The sequence below is a fragment of the Phalacrocorax aristotelis genome, chromosome 9, assembly GCF_949628215.1.
Source record: "Phalacrocorax aristotelis chromosome 9, bGulAri2.1, whole genome shotgun sequence".
Taxonomy (NCBI): domain Eukaryota; kingdom Metazoa; phylum Chordata; class Aves; order Suliformes; family Phalacrocoracidae; genus Phalacrocorax; species Phalacrocorax aristotelis.
The window spans coordinates 24327209-24347052 of NC_134284.1; the positions used below are offsets into that span (position 1 = coordinate 24327209).

At 48.9% G+C, this 19844-nt stretch overlaps 1 protein-coding gene across 3 annotated transcripts in view; it reads right to left on the reverse strand.

Annotated features, from left to right (window-relative positions):
* CCDC85C (coiled-coil domain containing 85C) overlaps positions 1-15753 on the reverse strand; it is a 118460-nt gene extending 102707 nt beyond the window's left edge. For 2 of the 3 annotated variants that reach the window (XM_075103883.1, XM_075103885.1), the window contains exon 1: positions 14631-15469. In XM_075103883.1, coding sequence (XP_074959984.1) covers positions 14631-15342 — 712 coding nt within the window. In that variant the 5' untranslated portion in view covers positions 15343-15469. Of the gene's footprint in view, positions 1-14630 lie in introns of all 3 variants that reach the window. The other variant, XM_075103882.1, reaches the window with a different exon arrangement.
* Between the last annotated feature and the right edge of the window lie 4091 nt (positions 15754-19844).

Consider the following 19844-nt stretch of genomic DNA (forward strand, 5'->3'; position numbering starts at 1 on the left):
CCTGCTCACCCTAACAACCAACTCTGCTAGATGTATATGCATATCATGAAGATAATCACCTCCACAGTTAGAGCTTTACAGTTGAGATCCTCACTGGCCTCCAGTCCTTGAAAAAGCACCGAGATCTGGAAGCAGCTTTTCAGGTTAGGAATGTGAAAGCAGGGTGTGAAATGTCCGCTTGTATATGCTCATCCTGTGGCCAAAGAGGGAATTCTCCCTCTAGAACCATCTTGCTGGCAATTGACACCAAACACTGAATTCACACAGAAAATATTTATAAAATTTATCTATAAACCACACAATGCTCACACTACCGAACATCCCACTATATAAACGAGTACAAATAGTGAAGACATTCAGGGATGAACAACTGAAGAAGCTGATAAAGAAAAATCTCTGTGTGCTCATCCCACCTACTTTGCAGGGCATCACTCTCACTGCCCTTTGACACAGGCAATTATCTGCTCCCAATCCTGGCTGACCTCGCATTCCTTACCCACCTGCAACTCCCATGTAAAGATAACAGGAGTTTTAATTCACATTAGCTTAGCCTCTTTGTTCTGGGCAAGGAAACGATATTCATAATGCCCAAACTGATTTCATTCCAGTAGAGGATTAGCTTCAATCTCTGCTGCTGTAGAACAAAAAGGCAAGCAAGAAATTACCGTCAAATAATTACAATGCTTTTTGCTTTACAATGGATACCCAGAGGTTTGCAAAAAACAACCCTTCTGCTGGATTGAATCTGCAGTAAATTTCTGAGCATGCCTCAGACACATTTAGAAAGCCTACCGAGTCCTGCAGATAAGGCCCAGGACTAAGGGTCAGAGGATGAAAGGTCTGTTGCCTGCTCTTAGCACACTTAGGCTAGTCAACATCCAAACCATAAAAAGGGGGAATAATGCTACTTCTCTAGCTTATAAATATGCTATGAGGCCAAACTCATTAGCGTTTACAAAGCACTCCTAGACTCCTTGTCTGGAAGGAGTTATACAACCATAAAGTATTATCCATGCTGTTCTAAGGCAGAAAAGTACGTATTACTGCAAATCCAGCAGTAGCTTTTCATGCACCATTAAGGTTTACTACACAGTCCTAATCTAATCATAAGCACTTCAGAACCCAGATCTGTCATTTGAAACACACAGATCAGACTTCATCACTGAATAACCAACTGGGTCAACGATATACAGCACAGGACACACAGGCACCTTTTTCCTCATTCATGCCACACATCTTCAGCTGAACCATTTGTATTTTCAAAACTCCATCATTATCGGTTTTTCAGTGTCTTGCATTATGTCTACTCAGGATTTCAACAGGTTCAAAACTCAGGTACTAGATCTGTTCGCACATTTTTAAAAAGCTGAGATGGGAAGGAGGGCAGAGTTCACATCTGTACCTCCTCCAGCATTTATCAAGGAAACTGGTTCCTTCAGACAACTTTTTTCTGCCCATTATTATTCTGGGATCTCCTTCACCTGCAATTCTGGAAATGTATTCATAACTAGTGGTAGACTTGCTTTTGACTTGCTGATCAAAATACAATCTTTATAGCTCCAGGCACCATCATCAATGCTGTGCTGGAGGGAGCGCACTCCAGTTCAATGAAATCGGCTAGCTCCCAAACCACATCTTTGGACTCACTTACTCCATCTCCTCCTTCAGGCCACTGCTGCACCCCTTCACAGTGGTCTCCAACTCCATCCCGACCTAGGCAGGCAACTCTTGCTGCCCACTCCTCACCCACCGTGAGGACGTCTTCCCCCCATCTCAGCACAAGGGCTGTGTGAGAGCTTCATATGAGCTTGACACAAGTTCTCCCCGCAACTGTCCTCTTGCTCTCTACCCTCCTGCAGCAGGTCCAGAATGTTGGCACCTCCATGGCCCCCCATGCCATGCTACTTGCGCCAGGCCTCCCACTCCATGCTGCCCAGCCCTTCCCTCCAGCTCTACAGATGTGGTTTTCAACAGAACAACCCTGTCCCTTTATGTTTGATATGTTTTTGGTTTAAATCCAGACATTAAGATATTAAATCTCTCATTTAAAAAGAAAAGGCCAAATTCAAATATCACCATCCTTAAACATAACACAGTCAGGGAGTTTTATCCTTTAGATAACATTCCTTTTACAGGGCTGGTTCCAAGCCTTTCCCAAAAATATTGCATTTGCTTTACTTCAAACTGCGAAATAAAAAAATAAAAAAATAAAAAAAGGACAGCCCTCTAATTTTTATCCAAATAAGGCAGAATGAAAGGACAGGACAGCAGATTTTCCATCGGAAACCTTCCCTATCCAACCTGGCCAAGATGCTGTAACAGGCTGAAAGGAAAAAGAGAGACCTCTCCAACAACTGCATCAGCTGCTGTTTATGTGATCCGTTCCTCATCTCGTAGGACTCGGAGCAGACTTGTCTCCACAGCTGTGGGATCAGAAAGCTTGCTGGACTACGCTGTCACAGACGGAGGGCATTTACAGCTCTGCAGTGACACTTTTGCAAGTGCACAGCCCCATGGCCAAGAATATTAGGAAGTCACCTCAGATACCGCCAAGAGCAAAGTCTGAATCACATTCAGAATACTTAATACTCTGAAAATGCTGAGCACCTGTCCTCTGAATGGAAGGTGCCCTTCAGGTATCCCAGGTGGGTGCCCAAAAACGGAGATGCTCCAGATTGCTTGCCATCATGCAAACTCTTGACCTGCTGCTGCAGAGCCAAAGCAGGACTGTGACCTGTAAGTGCCACCTCTATGTACACACCCACCCTGAGCTCTCCCTTGCATTAGCCAGCAGATGCACCTCCGCTACAAAATGCTGCCTTTACTTACCGGGAAAAAAAACCTACAAAATAGAAGTGAATAAACACATAGCTTTACATTTAAGCACAGATTAAACATTACTGTTTAGAGGAATGTGTTTTTAAAGAACAAATTTCCAGAGGAACATAATTATGCTCCTATGGTTAACAGAAGTATTTGTGTGATCCAGTTCCTCTCTCTTCCTTACTATGCTGCAAGTGATGGATGTGACAGAATAAAACAAGCCACTTAACCCCACAGGATCTACACCCATCATTTTAAATTATTAAATAGCATTCATTTGGGGTGATCCTTTCTCTCCCCCTCTCCACTGCTTAGCTTTACACATAGAAAACATTTAGTGTATAAGGAAAACAACAAACAGGAATATAATTAGTCCTTTCAAACCGAGATGTTGTTTAACTTAACTCACTGAAAAGAGAGAAAGCAAAAGCTCACACTGCATGGCTAGCGGCAAAGTCATAAAATGTCACTTTTCTGAGGTTTGTACTCCAGTAATTATCTTTTATACAAAGAACAGTGACTCATAAATCTGCTTTTTCATAAAAATCCTGCACAAAAAATGTCTGCAATAAAAGAAACCCCCCCTCCTTTTTCTTGGTCAGCTTGAGGCTGAAACAAGGTCCCTATGAGCTGTGGGAGTGGAAAGTCATTAGGGCTTCAATTCCAAATGAAAATTAAGGCTTTTAACTTCCCATACTACTCATACCGACAACTTTCCATACCTAATTGCCTAGGAAGAGTTACTGCAGTCTTGTCACCCTCCTAATGATTCAGTGATAGGGTGACAAATAGATACTCCCTACAAATTCCACTACGCAAATGGGAATAACAGCCCAAGGTGGTTAAGAAACATCGGGTTCACACCCAAGTGTGACTTTGATGACTTTTCAGTCAGGACTTGTTAGGAGTTACCAAATTATCAGCGTCAGAAATACAGCAATCAAGGGATCAGGTAAGAATTTTATTGGAAAGTGGAAAGGTGTCATCAGCAATTACGGCAAAGACACCGCTGCTTTGCAGTGACACGGGAGCAATGTGACAACAAGGACCCATCCGCTTCACAGTTGTGGTTCTTCACCTCAGCCGAAACTGCGCTAGGCTGCCAGATAAACGGTATTTCAAATACACATATAGAATATGATACTCAGCTGCGGAACGCAGATGGGATGAGATGAAATAACAGCAGATGCTGTCCTACTCTCTGAAAGGTATGGAGGTAACCTGTTGCTGTGACAGAAGCAGCATCTTTCTGCACTTGTCTCTGGCTGTGGAGAGGCAAACACTGCTCTTCATCTTGTTTTGCTCCTTCTCATTTGGGAGAAGAATTATTATTTGACAAATTTCTATTTTTGACAGTTGGCTGGAGACCATCCACACTTCATCACCCTACGGTCCCAAGAAGTATATACAATACATAATGAAGCACCCGAACACGTAAAGTGCTTTTATCCCAGTGAAGTTGAAGCAGGATTTGAAACAACTCCAAAAGTGGGAATTAGAAATGCCTGGAGTTGCTATAAAGGCTGCTCCTTCCTTGCTAGTTCATTATAGCTCAAAACCTGTGTTGTTTTGATATCACTGGTATCATAGCAATGGTGAGAGGCCCCATCTGAGGTAAGGGTCTAATTCTGTTGAGCACTGTATAAGCATGCTAAAAATGACCCAATGAACCACAAGGAAGTTGGAGAAGACCAAGGAAATATATTATCCTGGTTGTATAAAAGGAGAACTGCAGATCACATCATTTACCTAAGACTACTTCAGAAAGTCATGTCACAGTGGGAAAGCACAGAAAATTTGCATCCCAATCCAGCGCTTTAAATTGCAAAACCATCCACCCTTCTTTTGTTATTTTAAAGCTTACACCTAAATCAATAGTCTTCACTGACCTCGTAAAGAGAGGGCTGTATTTTTACAAGAGGCCAGGAGACAAGCATGGGAGTCTTCAAAATAAGCTGCTCAGAATCCAGAAAGCAAACAGCTACACCAAAACTTCAAAAAGAACAACTTTCAGAAGATGGCTGAATACAGTCACACACGTGCAGCTACATCAGCGTGGCCCGGATTATCAGAACTGGAAGACAGAAAGCCTGCTGCACTGGCTGAAATACTCAACTGCCTCAAAAATAAGCATCACAAAGAAATGAATGAATAATTGAAATAAAGCAAGTGAGTACACAGGTATACATAACAGCAAAGGACAGGTGTATCAGCAGTCTGCACGGGAGCAAATGATTGACTTACTCCCATGCTGGGTTTGAGTTACAATCAGGAAAACGAACAAGGGGACATTTTATCAGTTTTTCACAATATGCCATCTTTGTGCGATGCATGAGCCGCTGATGAAGATCATATAACCTATAACTATGTATCACATTCAACAGCAACCAAGCTTTTAGCTCAATGGAACGGGATTAAAAGCTCTGCAGATCCAAAGCATAGATCAAAGTTACATTCAGCTGCCGGGAAATATATAAATATGAGGCTGCAAACCCCAGTAAGGGAGATTCGAAAAGGAAACCAGGAAGACAAAAGAATACCGTGCATCACAAAAGTCCTTTAAGATTGTACATAAAAATAAAATTTTCTTAACACCTTTGTTAGGAGCTGAAAAAGATTCAGCATCAACCAAAAGGAGGGGTTTTTTTATTACTGATACTCTGCTAGCACCTGACAATGTTACTCTGGCATAAAACTGTGGACTTTTATGTAGGTTGTCCTGGAGCCATTTCTAGTAGATCCTACTCAAAACAAAAATGGGGGGAAACTAGTGAAAACATCAACATGACATGGGTAAGCAGCTGCACGTATATAACCAGAGGTAGTCCTCTGGCTAGCCAAAAATCAAGCAGATTATTACCTAAATAGGCCAGATTATGTCCTTTTGTAGATATTAAAGACATTATGAATCTCCTTTGCATAAAAGGCCAAAGCAGGTGTCCAAGTCGTCACTCCATTCAAGCGAAACAGTGTCCCTACAGTAACTCCACTGGGCACTGCGATGTACCACACTAATAATCAGTCCAGGGCCTAACACGAAGACACGGCCATCCTTCAAGCAGCACAGTGTCACATGAGTGGCATTTATAGGCAAGACATTATCAATAAGTGTCATAGAGTGAACTAAATGTACCTTAGCAAGTAAAAAACTGCAGATGAAAGATGGATGCCAACCCTCCAGAGACTACTTAGCACTTAATGGAGAGCTGGAAACCATGAATGCAGGTTTTAACCTTGCATTTGTGATGGGCAGCAACCTGCCTTCAGATGATCCAGGATGGAAGATGTGGGGATGGCCAAACATTTTTTAAAATCTAGTCAACCCCACTAGATCAGAGACTGACAGCAAGCCTCATGCTGCATTGGTTTCCATAGAAATATTAAGCTTTGGGGACTGGAAATGCTGTAAGACTTACTTTTTCTTATTTTCTGAAATAACGGTTTGGTTTTACTGCCCTACTTTGAGTGGTCCTTTTGCCTGCTCCTTTCCTCTCCATGGGTATTCTGCAGCAGTCGCTGCACAGCTCTCCCACCATCCCAAAGTGGGGCTCTCAGCGCACGTGGCCTCATTTCCTTGTCCCAGGAAGGCAGGGGCAGGTCAGACACAGCTGCCAAACCCCAAGGCATACGCAGCCCTGGAGCATCCTACTGCCCTGGAGGCAGTTTGAACCAGCAGCAAAGTATCTCCTCTTGCGTTCCAGCCCGAGCCCTGCTCCATCCATTTGCTCCGCACACTATTTCCCCCATCTCCCACGAACATTCAAATGTGCTGACCGCCCTGCACATTTGAATGAAACCCCAGCAGCAGGAGTTTGGGGATGAAATGGGGGAGGGAAGCAGTAGCACACAGTCTTGAGCACCACTGCACAGAGCTGGGGGATGGAGCAATGTCTGAAGGGCTTTTCAGAGCACTCCAGCTTTGATTGAACTAATTCTGCCAGCAAGCCAGGGTTGACACAACCACACAAGACAGCTAGCATGTCACCCCTGTGACTGCAGTTCACAGCTGGCCAAAGCCCTGATGCCATAAGCCCAGCACTCGCTGCTGCTCCCTCTGCTACAGACAGCACAGCCCTCTCCCACCACACCTACCCCAGGCAAACAAGAGGCATCCCATCCTCCATCCTAGAAGCCTGTAGGAAAAACCCATGCAGACAACGAGATAACTCACATCAGGTTTAGGATGGCTTCAATCTCACCGCAAGATCCCTGGAAGTGGAGGGTCTATAGCCACCTGCTAAGCCAGACGACACGGCTGCAATATTGACAGCACTTCACACAGTGCTTTAGAGTGCCCCAGTCTCAAATCTAACCAACAAATAACCTGTAATGCACTTCACAAGGGCGATGTTTCACAAAGACCCTTTGCAGGAGAGTCCCTGAGGAAGGTGAACATTGGGCACCACCATTGCTTGGAGACATAAGAAGTCAGTGCAAGTAATGAGCTTCCTGAGAGGGACAAAGAACAAGGAAAGAAGCAATTTAAGGGAGGGAAGAGTATACATATACCTGTACGCATGGGGCCCAAAGTAACCTGACATAAACCGCCTCGGCCCAGACATGAGTCACTAGAAAAGTGTTCAAAATAACCTGTACAGCAGCCTTCAATTGCCATGGTGATAAATGTTTCCTAATGCCTAATAGCAGCTGAGTCCTGAACTCTACACACCTCATTCACTAACAAAAGCGTTCATTATAGTAAAAAAAAACAAAACACAAATGAATTGTGGCCATTTTAAGCCCTCCTCAGATCAAGGGCTGATTTACACTCTTATTTCAATGGGAAGTACTGTGCTCACCTCACTGTTAATTCAGAAGATGGAGCTCGCTTGCTTTTTGTTTCACAATTCAGTAGGCAAGGGAAAGACAGATTCTCTGAGACAGTGTTAGTTTTTCTGCCAGGAGTTATCTATTTGCAGAAGTGGGTCAACTTTCTCTTGGTGGACATGTTAGTGTATGAGTGCCTAGCAGCACTGCCTGCGAATTTCTGCCCGCTCCACGTGCGGAGGAACCTCTACACATAACTATTTATGGCAGCCAAGTGTTTCATGAATTGCAGCAAGTTAACCACAAGGGGATAATGACATTTGGCGACAGGGCAGGATGAATTCTGGCTGGCAGACAAAAAGCCAGGTTAAAAATACAAAATGCAGAAACAAACCCAGCCAGTCGCTGCTAATTCGCGGGAAAACTGGATGTGCAGCCCCCAAATCTTCCCTCTTCCACTTGAGCAACGTTGTGTGTTTTGCAGTGGGATGCATTAAGGCCTGATTGTGAGCATGGAAAGGACCTCAGCCTTCCTGGGGCCAAGTGTTTTAAGTGTATGTTAAACGGGCTTATAATTTTTTTAATTTCCTCACTCCACACCTTCTGATGTATACCAGACACTTTTGCCAGTTTAAACACCTCATCTCCATCTCACCTACCAGCGAGATCAGCCATTGTCCATCCTTGTGCTCCCAGAGCATCTCCAAAGAGCAGCCCCAATACAGAAGGATGCCACAGGGTCAGCCTGAGAGGACAGCATCAGCAGACCCTGCCACAGATATCTCAGTGTGAGATGCAAGAAAGGCCACAGCCATGCTGGGGTAGATAAAAAGCCCAGTGCCTCCCAGGGTAGGCCTTCAGTATCGCCCAGGTTGCATGGATGTGGTCAGCCTTGTCCCAACAAAAGCATTAACCCTCGAGCTTTCAGATGCAATGCTACTGTTAGTGTTCATGCCCCTCATCTCCACACACACACAGAGTGTAACACCTGCCAAGGCTGCATTTTGGGTTCCCATGCCTGCCACTTAATTAGATCGCCATTTAATTCGATCCTCAGCTTTATTTGATGAAATGCCTCCAGAGGACCAAATCATTTACATGTAACCAACACAGTTTATTCCCCTTATTTTGATTGCTTTTGACAAGCATAAGTGGATAATTCCATCAAAGGCCCATAGAAAATTGCCTTTTAATCAATACAAGTTTTTTCCTCCAACGGGACAGCTGAGAACAAGATATCTCTATAGAAATTGAAAGAGGAAAACAAATCTGAATGCACTACTATGGAGAATGTATTTCCAGATATGGCCCAATTTTAGCTCCCAGTTTAAGTGTCTTGAGCCTTGCTTGCAGGGACACCAGCTACCCTGAAGTTTGGGAGCCCAGCAGGCTGGCACACAGGCAGCGCCCCAGGAAGAAGGCAAGAGCGGCCAACAACAAAGATGCCTCAGGCAGAGCCCTCCATCAAGCCCCTTGGACAAGCGTCCAGCAACTACTGGCTACAAGAAACTCAGGCTGTACCTTTAGTGCCTGAGACCTCAGCATTGATAAGCCTATGAGCAGAACTCATTGAGCTTACAGAAGAGAAGGAAAGAGGTGTTTCTACAGAGGTCTTAGATCTAGTATACCAGCCCAGGGCAGGTTTCCTGCCTTAATCACAAGGAACCTGTATGTAGCAGCCTACAGCACCAAAAATATTGACAGGTTAAATATGACAGCATTGAAAAAAGAAAAGTTAAAGCAATGTTCAGAGGATGAAAAGTGCTCTTGATACAGGAAAGATATTAATTGGTCAAGTAGCTGAACCTCTGCTTAAGCATGGCAGGGGCCACTGAGCTCTGAGGTCTCCATCACAGATAACAGGGCTTTCTTTAAGCCAGGCTGCTGCGCCAAGGCAGCACAGGGACTGCAAGGGGTGACATCCGACCGCTACTGAGAAAGGCAATTTCCTCTCTTTCACCAGGGCTGGTCAGCTGCACTGGAAGAGTGGACAATGGTCGCCACAACACCTCGAATAGGACTATCTCACCTGACTTTAGAAGGTTGCATATGAACTAGCCATCCAGGCTGCCTTCCCATCAGCAGAGAGAAAGAGCACAATTAGCGTACAACTCTTCTTCTAAAGCAGACATAGTTGACATAAATCATGACACCAAAGTGCCTTTCTCCACGTGGCCAATAAAGGAAGCCCAAGGGGACATAGATGTTAAAGTCTATACTGAAGATATCTCAAATTAAATGGGATGAACCTCACCCTTTGCTTCTGCCCCTGCATCTTGTCATCTCAAAGGCCTCATTAATACGTCATAATAAATAATATGTATATTGATTATAAATACACTAATAAAAACAAAGGACTTTGGCCTAAAGGGTGTGTGAAGAAGAGGAGACATAAGTACAGGGTAGCTGCACGTCTGATCAATATCAACCCACAGGGAACAGCCATTTCTCTTTGCCACCATTTTAACTGTAATATATCGTACCCTCTAGGTAAATATGTGGACATTTACAAGTGGGAATCAATAGAAGCAGAGATCTTCCCACCCCCTCACCCGGAGAGACCATTCTTCTTCCGTTGGAGCAGACAACAGCAAGAGGCCATAGATTAATGTCTCTGCTCGTACAGGCTATCTGCCATATCCACGGCTTTCTTCTTGGTCTCTGACCACTTTTTAAGTGTTGATGCTTTTAATAATTAAAAAAAAAAAAAAAAACAAAAACAAACCAACGGTTCACATTGATAAGGAAATGCATTAACATTTTACCCAACTGGAATGAAGCAAATGCCTATTTGGGCAACCCAGAGCAAACAGCTTCAGTGGAAGGTGAAGGAGAAGTTCTAAGAACAACATTCAGTTGATGGGGGTGGGGGCGGGGGGGGCCGATGGAAATTAAAGCCTGAAAGCTTTGCCTGCATGCACAGAATTTTGTCCCAGGCATATCACCAGCTAGTGAGTCTGTATGCCTCCAGGCTTGCAGATGGATAAACAGTTGTCCCAGTCAGATCTAGATAAGGCTAAAACCAGTGGAAGCCGCTGCCCTGGCCCCAGGGAGCTTCAAATCACTCCTCCCAAAGTTCCCACATACCTCACAGTCCAAGGACGTATCCTATGGTACCCGAAGGCTTTCTTTCCTTTCCCCAGGTCATGCTAATATCACTCAGTGTGGCTGCCTCTTTTCTTTATTCAGTTTTTTCCCCAAAATTTTATTCTGGAAGGAACCATGCAGTAGCAATGGCTATCGCTCCAACGGGGCTGCCTAAAACTGGACATGCAGAAAGTCTACGTACACACATAGAGACTCCTGCTGTGCATACAAGGAAAGCCAATGCACTCACAAGCACAACACAGCAACAGCACCTTGACTTCCATCCTGGGTCAGTGGGTAGATTTATGGGAACCGTGGCATATCACTCAACACAGATGCAACTGGCCAGTTCCCATCATGTAGCTTGGAGATGCCCCTGACCCGCAGCCCAGGACCCAGCTCACACACGGAGAATGGAAACACAATTTACGTTCAGATCAAGCCAACCTCCTCTTGGCTCTCAGCAGAATATCCAGAGCTGCATAAGATTACATGTGTGATCTCATATTAGCCATTTTCACGCTATCAGTTATACTTATTACCTTATCTTCTGTGAGTGGATAATTAATCATCAGGTTCCAGGTATTGGCCACCAAAAAGCCAGTTCATAAAAGTAAACAGCATTCAGAAAACGGAAGGTGGATCACAGGTTGGTTTGGGGTTTTGTTTTTTTAAACTTATACCATTTATACAGAATTTACATTACAGAACTAGAGTTCATCACCTCACATTGGAGTGGGTCAGGTGGGCCAATAAATCAAGCCTTGGTTTACCAACTCTCTTCCAAAGGATTGCTGAAGAGAAATTCAAACAATTAAACCACCTTTGCTAGCTAAGATTTCATTAAAAAGCTACCTCCATAGGAGCTTTAACAGCCACCATACTCTTGACTCCTTTAGAAAAGCACTAAACAAGCGAAGCAGCCCTGTTTAGTACCTAGAAAAGCAGAGCACCACATGAAGCCCCACTGATACCATTAGCAGGGGCTGCACATTTCAGGACTTTCCAGCTTTTCCGTATGCAAAAGTGCTCTAGCAAACAGCTTGCCATGCCTTGCCCCGACCAGTAGTCCAAGGCTTCTGCTGTCTTCCCACCATAAATGCTAAACCCTGCCCTGCATCCATTTGAGATCCCCCTCCACCCTCTGCAAGAAAGAATACAAGGGCTGTTCATTGCCGTATTCGCTGAGCTGGCCGGGCAGTTTCTGCTTTATCCACCCGTTAGTTATCTAGTGTTTTAAAGACATGAGACAACAGCAAACCAAACTGAAGTTTGCAACCAAAAAGTGAAAGGCCACACTTTCTCCTCTTCTGCCCTTCAGTTTTTTTTTTTTTCTCAGGGGAAGAAAAATCATCAGGAAAAGAGTATAAAAAGGCTGAGATCTAAGCTGCATGCTCAGAAGGCAGAGATGGCACCAGGAGACATGGAACGATGCTCTCTGCCAGATGCTCCGTGACAGCTCCACTACCCGCGTGACTCCTGGGTTTGTTTTTCACGTCCACCTGCCCTGCTCTTCCACATTGTCATAGGCTTAATAGGACTGCCGCTCGGTCTGGTCCCAGGCAAGCTCCCCCACCCCCCCCCACCCCCACCCCCGACTTCTTGCTGTCAGTCAAAAAAGGGGCCTGATAAGCTCTGCATTTGCATATGTATTGAGAGGCATTTCCAAAGGCACAGTCAGGGAAATGGCCTTGCTGAATGCCGATGCTATCTGAGAATGACAACTATTCAAGTCATTTTACAGCTTTACTACCTAAGCGGAGAGATGAGGCTTGTTTGCATCTTTACAAGGATTATTAGCTTTCAAAGCGCTGATCATATCTGTCCCAACCTCAGAAATGAAGCCGCACATGTTCACAGCAAAGAGTGCTTCCCAAAGAGACCACCCTCCCCATGCACCCCGAAATCAGAAGTCACTAAAACCTAAGCTCACATCACGAAATGCTGGAGCCCATACTCCTCCTTTCCATACAGGAGCAGGAGAAAGGGTGCACTGGCACACACGGGAACATGCACACATGCTGATGCTCTACCACCCCTCTCTGCACTTACCCTACATAGGGTAGGTCATGAGACTCAGCTCTCGGTCCCCCCCAAGTGATGCTGCTGGGCACCATCCTGCACACAGCGTTTGAGGATGGCAATAAGGACTGAGTTCTGCAAGCAGAGACTTTCCTCTTCGCCCAGGCAGGGGTGACTTGAATCCCATGTGAAGAACCCCACGGTGCCTCACACCGGGTTTTAAGGGACAGGTCTGAGGCCGCAGTGGTGTCCCATATGCACAAGAGCTTTGGGCTAACAGGAGTGAATTCAACTGGCTTTGTCCTAGTCAGCTGTCGATCCCTAAAGCGGATGTGGTCTCAGGTTCACAAACCAGAACTACAAAGCCCACCTGTCCCAAGACAGTAACAGCACATTCGACATCTGCCAAGTGCTCTCCGGGCCTCTGTGCAAAGCAAGCAATGCTTTAAGAAAATAAAGTCAAGTCAAATCAGGAGCAGAAGCTATCTGCAGATTTACAAACCAGATACTTCTGATTTACACAGCACTAGGAGAGAGAGAGGAAAAACAACAAACATTTAAAGATGCTTGCTGTACCCTGCAGCATCTGGTGACTGGGTCACCCTTGAAACCAGCAATCCCTGTCTACTGGGTGAGGTGGCCAGAACATCTCCAGCTGTGAGCGGAGACATGCAGCTGCAACAACTGGACCGCGCATGGCAAATTCATGAACTTGAGAACTGGGCTGATCGGTGCTGTGTGCCCTCAGATCCCTTGGGGCAGAAGGACTTGCCATAAATCACAAAAAAAAAGACGAGCACGCCTTGGTCCCACCAGGGCCACCAAAAGCTCTGGGAGCTGAAGGCACAGTTATCTGGTAAACACATCCACTGCTGACACCAGCGGTAGGAGCCAACCTCTGGGGCTCCAGCCCCACTTCTGTGCTTGGAGGAGGGGCAAGGGCATCCCAACCACAAAACAGTCCTCTCTGGTTGGAAAAGAGGATTATGAACATTAAAAGGAATCTTATATACGACAATTAATTAGCTTGGTGCCTGGTTTGATTCCTGTTGAACCCTGTTGGCCAAACTACTCCTTCTAGAAGTCAAGTATTTGGTCTTGTTGGTTTCAAAAGAGGAAAAAAAATCTCCATTTTAAAGATATTCTAACATTATTATTTTAATGCCTGATCTCTATTAGATAACAGGAGAAACTTCGCTTGAATACAAACTGTCACAGGAGGCTTGGCACGATTTCACAGTGGAGCTTGTTTCTAACTTTAATGACTAGGCTGAACAAAACTGTGAGTACAGCGTCCCTTCGAGAGCAACCTCTTCTCTACAGACAAACCTGTCTGAAGCGGAGTAGAGGAGCGGTGGGGGGCAAACGAGTTGCACCTCTCCAAAACTGCTCAGCATGCCGGAGCCAGCCTGCCCGGAGAGCCCACGGAGCTAGCAGGTGATGCTCTGTGGGGCTGACCTGCGCTTTCATCAGGTGCTCCCAGATCACATCCAGGCTTTATATCAATCCTACTAAACTTGCAAACATGCAAGCCAAACGTAAACCGAAACATTTAAGGGGGGGGGGGGGGGGGAAGAGGAAGAGATGGAAAAATCAGTATTTATTTAACCCTGAAAACTCAGGCTGGTTTTTGTCAAAGAAAAACCCAAACAAAGCAGAACACCAACCCTCCAGATAAAAAAGGCTCCGACCCTCAGCCCCAGGCACAGCTAACGCAGTCAAGGAGCACCACACACACACCCCCGCACAGAGGTGGCCCTCCCGGCCCCGGGGCTGCTCCTCCAAAGAGGTCACCAGGGATGGGCAGGGGTGGGGACGGCAAGGACCCCCCTCCCCCGGCACCCCTCGCCCCACGGCCGAGGGGGACCGGACCTGCCGGGGGGGTGGTGCAGGGCAAGGCGGGCGGCACCTGCGGGCTGGGGGGGGCTCACCGTTGAGGCCGTTGGGGATGCTCCGGTGGTGAAGGGGCGCCGACAGGTCATCCATAGACCTCCGCATGGCCCCGGCCTTGCTGTCGGCGGCCTTGTGGTGGTGGAGGTGGTGGTGATGGTGGTCGGGGCTGCCCGCGCTGCCCGTGCTGGAGGTGCTGCTCCCGTCCCCCACGTCCCTGGTGGCCGAGCCGCCGTTCAGGTTGGTCAGGCTGGCCTGGCTGTCGATGGAGCTCCGGGAGCCGGCCCCGCTCCGCTCCTCGTCCAGCATGAGCACCATCTCCTTCAGCTCCACGTTCTCCCGCAGGAGGGTCTCCTGCCTCGCCTCCAGGTCCTTCAGCTTCTGCTGGTACATGCCCACCTCCTTCCACATCACGCTGGCCGTGTGCCTCCCGAAGCGCTGCCATTCCCTCGACAGCTTCTTGCCTTTCTGCCGGTCGTCGTCCAAGAAGCAGCAGAGCTCCCGCAGCTCCTGGTTGTCGTCCTGCAACTTCTGGTTCACCTCCTTCAGCCCGCGGATCTCGTGCAGGTGGAGCTGCAGCCGCCGGTTCACGTCCTTCATTAAGTTGCCGTGTTCCACCATTAAGTTCATCTTTTCATTCTCCACTTTCCTCAGTCTCTTCACCAGCTCCTCCTTGCTCCACCTCAGCATCTCCTCTTCCGAAATTTTGCTCAGGTCTTCTTTAGACCCTTCCAGGGAATTTTTTGCCATCATCCGTGCCTAGGCAGCGTTTGCTCTCACGCGGTTAACAAATGGTTCGGGTTATTCGGATTATTTTGTTCGCCTGATTTCCTGGGACTAAAATTCACTGCAGCATCTCGGGGAAGAAATATTATAGTTCTCCGCAGATCGTTGGACAAGGAAGAAGAGCAACGCCGGACTGGAAGATCTGCTTCCCCACAGACCCCATAATAAAAATAATAAATAAAAAAAAAAAAAACAACAAGCCGCGGGGGTGAAAAAGGGGGGAAAAAAGCGCCCCCCCAAGGGGGCTGGGGCGGGCAGCGAGCCGGGAGCCGAGCGCTGGCCCCCCTCCAGGAGAAGCCTCAGCAGGTGATCGCCCAACTTACCCCGGGCAAAACAACTACGCGGGGCCGGGCCCCCCGCCCCGCTCCCGGGCGCTCCGGCCACTTGTCCCCCCGCCCCCCCGCCGCTCCCCGCCGCTCCCCGCCGCGGCGGACCGGGCACCGCGCCCCCGCCGCCCCGCTCCGCCGCAGCTCGCCCGCAGCCCCGCGGCGACGTGGGGCCGAGCCCAGCGCGGCGGCGGCCGATGCCGGTGCGGTGCGGTGCTGCCGAGGAGCGGTGGGGGAGCCGGATCCTTCCCGGAATGGCTCAGCCCTCGGCAGGGAGGGAGGGAAGGAGGGAGGGAGGGAGGGAAGGAGGGAGGGAGGGAGGAGGCGGGCGGCAGCGCCGGGGCTGGTCCCACCTCCTGCCTGGCCGGGAGGCGCGGCCCTGCCCCAGCCGAGCCGAGCCCAGCCGAGCGCCGGAGGAGAGGCGGCTGCTGGCGGCGGAGCGGAGCCGGGGCGAGGCCAGCGCCGCCCCCTCGGCCGCCGGGCTGGGCTCCGGGCGCTGGCCGGGCCCCGGTGCGGTGCCGTGCGGTGCGCCGCGCCCCGCCGCCGGCTCGGGTTACCGGAGCCGCGGCCGCCGCAGCCAATGCGGGGCGGGCTGGCGCCTTCCAACGGCAGGTACAAAGGGACGGGGCCCCTCCCGCTGCCCGCCCTGCCGCCCCACCGCTCCCCCCCGGGTCTTCCACCCCCTTTTGCCTTTTCTTGTTGTTTGATCTTTATTTTTTTTAAAGAAAAACTACCGGAGGGAGCACCAGCGCGGGGAAGGGTGGGGCCGGACAGGCAGGAAAACGCGCCCGCCGGGCGGCCCGGGGAAGCGGCGCCGGAGTGGCCCCGGCCCCGGCCCCGGCCCCGGCCCCGGCCCCGCTCCGCCGGGCGCGGGGAGGGACTGGGAGCGAAGCGGGGTTTCACGGGGCATCCCCGCGGCTGCCCCCCTCCCGCCACGGGCTTTGTCACCGGGGCCCGGCCCCGCTCCGCTCCGCTCTGCCCGCCCTCCCCTGGGGCGGCCGCCTTTGTCCTCGCGTCCCTCCGCCTCGGCCGGAGCCTGCAGGTTGAAGGAGCCGGCTCCAGCATCCCTGCCGCCTCTCTGCTCCTGCGGCCGGCGTGTCCTTCAGACCTCGGCCCCGCGCTGTGCTGTGCTCTGGGAGGAAACTGCCCTGAAGAGGCACACACTGCTCACTCCTCGGTAAAATCCACCCAGGTCCTGAGCATCCCTACTCTCAGGAGCACACATGCCACCACCACTTCTGCACGCATCAAACAGAGCCTGGTAAAGTTCATAAAGTGGATTTCCTAGGTATCATGTAGGCAGATTTCCTATATCCTTGCATCATATCCCCTGACTTTTAGCCTAATGCACTTTTCCTTGGGTTACACTAGCTCTCTGCAGGCTGTTTTTGGCCAGTATCACATTGTAAAAATGAAAGATGCACCAGGACAGAGCAGTGCTGCCGGCTATTTCCCACATAGGTATCCTTAAAAAGCCACAGGGAATCACCAGCTTTGTGTTCCTGAGGAACCTTGGTAAATGATTTGACTCCAGGGTTAACCCAGTGCAACCTCAGATTTCCGACCACACTGGAAAGCTGGTCAAGACACCCTCTAGCTATAAAGCAACATCAAATCTGATGCCAGAGCGTGGGATGCAGAGCAGATGGCCTGTGCATGGAGGGAACATCAGAACGAGAGGGATGGAGGATTGCAACTTCTGCCTTTTGGTGTTATCTTACTAAGTCTCAGTCAGTAAAGCTGCAGTTTCTTGGATGTTTTTCTGCACGAGTCTGTGCTCCTTGGTTTCTGAGCCCAGATATACGCTTGGCAAACTAAGACAACTGTCTGTTCCCTGCTGAAGCAGAACAGCAGGACTTCCCTGCTCCTGCTGGAGTTCATCTCCTCTGCGGGCGCTGTTGGCCCTTCTCCCAGAGTAGCTTTTATCCCTTTATTATCAAAAAAGGTAAGAGGAACTGAGGTTATAACATGGACACTAGTTCATTCCATGTGGGATAAGCAGGTGATGGACCCCTGGTAACAGGCGGCACAGACATGAAGATGTGAAGAGGACAATTGTCCCCTAGCACATACCCACAGCAGGGTAGTTCCCAGGAAAGGAGGGGACCCCACTGTGCCAGCCAGCTGTTTGCTCCTTTTGGGGGGATCGCTCCTAGCAGGCAGAGCAGGGCCCACCCAGGACCAGCTGTGCTCTGACCTGGCTTCCCACCTTGGTGGCAGCTCTCCAGGAGGTGCAGTCCCAGCCATGGCTCGTCAGCCCTTCCTGAGGTTGCCGCCTGAGCAGTAGAGTCATCCCTTAGGACGTGGAAGCCAGCAGGCATCTGTGTGGAGAGGTCACCGCTCCTGCAGCCTGGCACCCCTCTGACAGGTCCCAGACAGGCCATGGCCAGCGTGGGGTGTGTGGTGAGGCTGTGCGAAGCCTCCTGCTTCCCACCACCCTGAGCCAGGCCACCAGAAGGCAGCACCCTCTGTAATGGGGCACATTGCCACTGCTCCTGGCTGCATCGTGGCTTGAAGGCATCCGGGCATTTTCTGAGTCATGCCTTTTATTTACAAGGCTTTAATCACATCCTTCCCCACATGAAGCGGAAAGTGCTTCTTCCAGACACTCCCAAGAGCTGATCTGACTAGCAGATCCCCGGCCAGTGACTGAGGGAAGGAGGAGCAGAGCAGGGGGACACTGCAGGGCAATCGTTCATCGCTGCCCAAAGTCAACAGGGGAGGAGAAGCCTTCAGCAGTTGCACCACAGACATGGGTACAGCTACGCCGTGGTGGTGCCTGACCCAGGCACTGTATTGCTGGGCCTGCCTGATGTTTGCTTCATTTCTTCTCCAAGAGAAGCTGTTTTTTCTAGGTGAAACCTTTGAAAGTTTGAGCTTTATTGATGCTTCTGCAGAGACTGAGCCCAGCAGACAGGGGGGCTCCTCAGAGGAAGTGAGGAGATTATTAATATCCAAAGAGGAAGTCCCTGGGATGATTAAGACTTGCTTTCAGTACTGAGTCGGCATGTCTTGTGCTTTCAGAAATGTTAATGGCACAGATCCACCCTGCCGCTATCCACGAGGGGTTTGCTGTCATTCTGGTGCTCAGGTGACCGTTGAGGCATGGCAACCTGCTGTGCTCGGGAATCCAGAGCCCTGTATGGTCTGGAGGTGGCATCGAAGCTGCCAGATGTCCAGATGGTGTCTGGTCCTGATGAGTACCTGGTGAAACGTCCTCCATTAGCAACAAAAAGAGCGGAATGGGATCAGTGCATTTGAGTGAGTGAGACCTGAATTGAGCAGACACCTCGCGTGTTTTGCTCCCTCATCTTCCCTTCGAGGTGGATGTTGCATTGCAGAAAAGGAAAATCCTTTCATCTAGGAAAGGCAAGCAGCAGTGCTAGAGCAGAGGGGCAAAGCTTGGAGGTATCAGAAAGTGTCTGTGGCCCAGATGATCTATGGGCACAGTGGATCCGAGGCCTGGGATGAGGTAGGTTTTTAAGTGCTTTGATACCTTGGAGGGAAAAGGCTAGGTCAGTGCACAGTTTGAGGATCAATAGCAAGCCCAGTGTTGCAAGCAGATTTTCAATCAACACAAATAATGCATAATGTCAGAGTATTTTTTATGGGTTTGTGATTTCCTTTGTAGTGAACAAGCCCCATTTCCTGGTGTTGTTCAGAAGGCGTTATGATTTTCCCGTGCCAGTTTGAAATGAAGTGTAGGAGAGGTTGGTAAAGAACACACTACAGATTCCCTTTTGTTACATCTGGCCATGGGGCCTCCTGCAAGCTGCCAGTGAAAAGCATGTTTAATATGCATGTCATCTTAAGCTTTTGATGCCCATGTAAGAGAGCATCAGAGCCTATCCCTTCCATCGAATCAAATGGACACTTCTACCCTCTTCAGTCAGGGGTGAAATTTTAAAGCTAATTATAGCATGATAAGAATTTTAGAAAAAAAACCCAACCTACTGGGTAAAACTGCTCTTGATGTTAACTCCTGAACTCAGCAGGTGACACAAAGAATGAATTTGGTCCCTGATACAACACGATACACAGCCTCATTGAAGTCTTACCAAAGCATTCCCTCTACAGGGCTACGTTAGTATTACAGGAGCCGCCAGCAGAGCTCAAGCCCGTGCTACCGCTTCCACCCCCCGA